This window comes from Vanessa cardui, chromosome 17, assembly GCF_905220365.1.
Source record: "Vanessa cardui chromosome 17, ilVanCard2.1, whole genome shotgun sequence".
In the NCBI taxonomy this organism is placed as follows: Eukaryota; Metazoa; Arthropoda; class Insecta; order Lepidoptera; family Nymphalidae; genus Vanessa; species Vanessa cardui.
The window spans coordinates 7129743-7135982 of record NC_061139.1 but is presented as its reverse complement, the minus strand read 5'-3'; the positions used below and the strand labels follow the sequence as shown (position 1 = coordinate 7135982).

The following is a 6240-nucleotide window of genomic DNA, read 5'->3' as shown; positions in this document are numbered from 1 at the left end:
TGGTTTTCATTATAGGATTAACAAGTTTCATCACAATCGGATGAATAATATTGAAGGATGTTTGTTCAAGCACTCATTTTTATTTACGAATGACAATAAATTCCATTGCATGTAAGTTCAATTATTATCTCAATATAATATAATAATAAAAGTACAACTTCATTTTGTTGTAATTTATATGGCCGATAGGCGCTGTACAACTAAAATTTGGTCACAGCAAATAGGTACTATTTATATTCATGGAAGCGACTCACATTGCCATTATATATTGCATGTTGGTCTAGTATCACGAGAGCAATAAGGAAATAAGTTTGGGACGCTGTGCTCAAATGATACTTTATTAAAATACTCGCCATATAAACAAGACTGACATATATAATACAAATTTGAAGTTTAAATTTACAGTTTAAACTTAAGTCAGTAAAACTGTATTCTGCATGTGGGTTTGCCATTGAATAAATTAAAAATGTGGTATAATTTTCAATAATTAAATTTAAAAACTTTAAGTGTTTTATCAAGTAAACGATTTATTGCCAATATTATAAAGATAGATCTATACAGAACCAATTTATTAGGAAAACTACAGATTATGTAACAACAGGCGATCCACGGGGGCGAAGAAGCCAGTCATTGGTATAAACAGCTGGGATTGACAGCTTCGGTTTATTTTCATGCAAGTTTTTGTATTACAAACAAAACCTTCACATTTAATCTTTGTAAAGGACCAAAAGAAACTCCCCAGTGATTAACTTCTTTTTAATAAGATTAAAAAATATTCATGAGCCATGATATCATTACAACTATGATTGACGTAGTTCGATAATAAAAAGTGAATTATTATATTATATATTTTAATTGATGTATTAATTTATTTCATGCTAATAATATTGAAACGAATTAGGCGTAAATATTGATGTCATAGTGAATTTCACGCCCGCGGTCGTTGCTCAGACGCAACGTGACGTAGGAGTACCCGATCCCGCCCGCAGTGACGTTCGCTGTCGCGCTAGTATTAGTCAGGTCGTAAGCAAGTATACCCTGAAACAAAACAAGCATATAAATGAAAGATCACATAGAGCTTATAAATAAATAACAATGACGATAATTAATTGATTTATTTTAAAACGTAGTCAGTTCATAGTTGGTGCTCAATTATGTTACAAAATCATTACATTTTTATGTTTTCTCAGTATTATACATTTTTATTTATTTACCAAAAAAACATTTCCAACCAATATACCATTAGATACATGATATCGTGTTTTCCTCGTGACCTATTTTCTAAATTAAGTAATGGTAAAAACCTTTGTATATATACATTAATTCGTGTATTTGCTGTTGGTTGTTGAAGTTATCTGACGGCAACTCGTCACCATTGAAATAAAACTAATTATAACGGATGAATCGCGTATATTAATTATTTTTAAGCATCCCGACGTTTCGAGCACTTTGCAGTGTTAGTGGTCACGGGTAGACTAAGATGAGGTAGACTAACACTGCAAAGTGCTCGAAACGTCGGGATGCTTAAAAATAATTAATATGCGCGATTCATCCGTTATAATTAGTTTTATTTAAATGTGTAATAATCGTCACCATTGCTCAAATATCGTATGAAATGTTAATCATTTCTTTCAAAACCCATGTTACATCGATGTTATGAATTGAGTTGTTTTGTATTATGCCTGTTGTGTTACTGGCATCAAACTGGAACACAAAAATAGTAAGTTTTGCCTCTGTGTGATAGAATATGAAGAGTGAGTGGTATTTAGACGGACTTGCACAAAGCCCTACAAAAGATCAGAGCATCAAGTCATCTTACAACAAGTGAATTGACTAAGAAAATTAACTTATTAAAATAAAACATTTCAACAATATATATATATATATATATATATATATATCTACTCTCTCAGTCTCCTCATACTCCTGCTCTGTGGAATCCTTCTGCGTCGTTATTCAGGAGTAGAACCGACGTTTCATAATATTGGTCCGAAAACCAATCGAAGTGAAAAGTAAAGTCTTAAGTGGAAATCTGTTAAAGGCAATCGCGATATCGAGCGATACCGCCAGGGATACGTTTTCTCAGTCGACCGCTTCCGAGGTCCGAGACTTATATATATTGTTGAAATGTTATATATATATGCATATGGCCACCTGATGGTAAGTGGTCACCATCACCCATAGGCAATGACGCTGTAAGAAATATTAACTATTCCTTACATCGTCAATGTGCCACCAACCTTGGGAACTAAGATGTATGTCCCTTGTGTTTGTAGTTACACTGGCTCACTCACCCTTCAAACCGGAACACAACAATACGGAGTATTATTATTTGGCGGTAGAATAACTATGAATAATAATACATAATAATATATGAAAATAATAACAGTACTTAAGTGGTTAACAAACAATGATCACTAAGTTGAACAATAGAAAAAAAAAACATTTACCTGAATAGAACGCCTGTATCCTGTATTCGGGATGACATATGTGACGTTTTCAACGCGTTTTCTTATGTAATTCGGACTGAATCTTACATTTCGACGATGCACTAATGGTCTCAACACATTCGTGCCCATAAACGTATGTGAACACGCCACGATCACAATGGCAGTTACTAATATAGAGAAATATAAAAATAACCTCATTTTGTTTTGAAGTAAAATAATTATAATGAAGGTGTTCTAGAATCGATGTTCGCTTCTCGAATGTGCAAACCAAATGCAATCAACCTTTTATGTATCTAAGATTATTATCAAGTGTCGTTCGAGAATATTGTTTGCAGTATTAGTCATTAAACTATTCACTATTCTTAAAGTATTGATAACGATATACTGGACCAAAACATTTAATATTTTATTCATTTCGTTATTTTTATTGTTATATTAAATTCTTAATAAAAGCATATAGAGACGTTTTTATTAAAAAAATTATCTTGTGTTGTAATCAAATAGTAGTTTGGTAAATTATATTTTTTAAATAAAAAAAAAACAAAGATAACTCCTTGACACGCTTTTATTTATTCTTTGGAAAAACTTGGGGTGTCCCATACTGACAGGCTCCGATTGCCAGAATATTCTCTCGGGACGCTTCGATAGTTGGCCCATATATATTTGCCTTCTATCTACAGGGGTCCCTTGAATACTTGTAACCCCTACAAACTACCTATAACTAACTAACCTAACCTAACCTACCCCTACTAAAATGTCCGCATAGCACTAATGCCTTCTTTCCAGTATTTTTCAGCGAAGCGAGTCAGCGGATTCACTTTCCTCATGCTCCTGCTCTGTGGAATCCTTCTGCGTAGTTATTCAGGAGGAGAACCGACGTTCCATAGTATTGGTTCGAAAACCAATCGAACTAAAAAGTAAAGTCTTAAATGGAAATCTGTTAAAGGCAATCGCGATATCGAGCGATACGCCAGGAATACGTCCCCTCAGTCGACCGCTTCCGAGGTCCGAGACTTAGCGGTGTTTTGACCGTCGATTGTTGATCGACCGAGCATGAACGTAGTGAACTAGAAAATTGAAGTGGTGCTGAACGAGACGGGCAGCGAATATAGTTTAGTATACAAAGAGAAATCCAGTAGACGGCCCTCTTTCGGTAACAAGGCCAATTTCGTTCTTCCATACATATCTTTGCGAATTGCCTGAAAAACAAAAAACATTCTTGTTGGGTTCCACTAGGATTCCGTTCGGATAAAGAACTGTTTTTTTGATCCTCAGACGGTCAAGGGTGATCTCCGTCTCAATCTAGCTAATCTACTATCTATCTACTATCGAATTAAATAGATTATTTTGAGTAGTGCCTATGACTAATATGATGTTAACTATCGCACTTGTATCATGACAATGATCTCATAATAAATATTAGCATGTTAATATTAATAATAATATGATATTTTAAAGGTAAAATATGATTTTAAAATTAATTTAGTTTAAAACGTTCCAAGCAAGTACGACATGGTTGTACATTCCTTGTGAAATATTTTGGACAAGGCGTTAATATTGTGAAATCATTAAAACTTCATTTAACTCAAATATGTAACGTTTGCTGGATAAGTTTAGATTACATCTGGATTATTAGTGGGCGAAACAATATACATACATTATAAAACATCTCACCTCTTAGACGCAAAATAAATTTTACTAAAGCAAAAACGTTTATCGATGTTTCATAGAGAAATTCTAAAAGGAAATACTTGGATATACGTTTTGGATCATTCGTTACATAATATAATAAGATTAAAAATAAGACAAGTATATATTACATACTTTTATTTATACTTCATTGTCACTCATTCAAAATCTGCGAACAGATTTTTATAGACTTAATATTAATGCACACAAGAAACTAGTATTGATAGTCACATACTAAAGCAGTTAGTAGTCTAAATCGAAATATAAAAGTGAAAAACATTGGAATAATATATTGAACACCACAACGTACTAATAATATTGTAAATTAAATGTGCATGAATAAACTTATGAGTTTTTGGACCAGGTACATTCACAGGTGAACGAAAATCAGCTGATTTGTTGACTGTTAATTGACTGTTGATTCATATTGTCCTTATATATTGAGTCTGACATAAATTAAAATATCATATTGCATATATGTCGTAGTTGAATAAAGAAAAAGAAAAAAAAATGAATTGATTTACGTAAATATTGATGTTATAGTGAATATTACGCCCGCGTTCGTTGCTTAGACGCAACGTGACGTAGGAGTAGCCGATCCCGCCCACGTCACGTAGGCTCTTACGCTAGACAGGTCGTAAGCAAGGATACCCGAAACAAAATAAGCATATACATTATAGATTTAACCAACTTTTGATTCGAACAACAAAATTAGAACCTAATACACAAAAATGTCAAAATTTTCAGGCATGTGATACAAATGTCTATTATAAATTGCTTTATTTTTTACATTACCTATTTGGAAAAAAATAATTTCAAATGTATTGCTGTAGAATTTTGAATCGTTTACTGATGCCTGTTAACACTGAGGCAGTTTTGTTCTATAGTCGTTATGTGGTGTATTTTCACAGTATAATATATCTTGAATAAGCTTTCTGTGACCTATTTAATATAAAACGCATATAAAGAGTCTTAATTATCGGGTATTATTTATAAATTTTTTATAATACATATTTAAATAATTCTATTTTCATGCAATTCAGTTATTATTGCGTTGTAACATGACTTACATCACAAATAGTATGGATATGCATAATTTATATTAAGGTTGTTGAAATATTCGTGTAGAAAGACTGTTAATATTATATTATAAAGCAAATTTATATTCGCAAAACATTTGTCTGGGGTTAATAGAAAGTGTTATCGATATAGTTTTTATCAAATACATAATCAGTAATACTTGACAAAGACGATCTCTTATCAAGTATGACACATTTATAATTACAAAGATTTTATTCACGTAATTTTAAGTTTTATATGATTATATATGATAAGTATAAGTGATATTAAAGTATCGTAACAACGTTTTATCGTTTTTACTGTGTAGTAAAAATTGTAAAACCTTTATTAGCGTCCTAATATTAATTGAAATGAAACTTAGAACCTCTGCAACATTACTGGTAACAGATAACATATCAGGACATACATACAATACTTATATAATGGCTGTTTCGTCAAGAAGTATCCTTATAATATATGTAAAGGAAGTAAAGTAACAGCCTGTAAATTTCCATCGGTTAAGATGCACGCATTCTAACCACTGGGCCATCTTAGCTCTTATAATATATGGCCTCTCATAAAATATTTCACGTCCTTAAAACCTTTGACGAAAGAAATTGCTACGTTATTTACGTTAACACTTCGCAATGTCATGGAAGTATTATTACAGTAATTAATCACTAACGGTAAATATGCAGTTCACGCGATGAATCGATTATAATATAATTACTTTTATTATATATATGTTTATACATTTGATACTACGTACGTACGTGCGTAGCATTGGTACGTGGAACAAACACATACTTGTTACTGCTGTAATTACTCGAATGCATATAATCAGTGAGTTTTTTGTGGGGCTTGTGTGGTATCTATGAACAGATCTACGACAGGATCCTATAAAACATAGGTTGCTAAATAAAAAAAATGTTAAATAACGTTTGTGTGTTTATGATCTCATCTACACTAATATTATAAAGAGGAAAACTTTGTTTGTTTGGTTGTAATGAATAGGCTCAAAAACTACTGGACCGATTTTAAA

The 6240-nt window shown here is 32.1% G+C and overlaps 1 protein-coding gene across 1 annotated transcript; it reads right to left on the bottom strand.

Moving 5' to 3' along the window:
* Positions 1-634: 634 nt before the first annotated feature.
* On the bottom strand, positions 635-2711 carry LOC124536941. The gene is made up of 2 exons (XM_047113610.1): positions 2451-2711; positions 635-1038 (listed from the first exon to the last, which is right to left on the bottom strand). The coding sequence occupies exons 1-2, from the start codon at positions 2646-2648 to the stop codon at positions 898-900; spliced, it is 339 nt and encodes a 112-aa protein (XP_046969566.1). The 5' UTR covers positions 2649-2711; the 3' UTR covers positions 635-897.
* Between the last annotated feature and the right edge of the window lie 3529 nt (positions 2712-6240).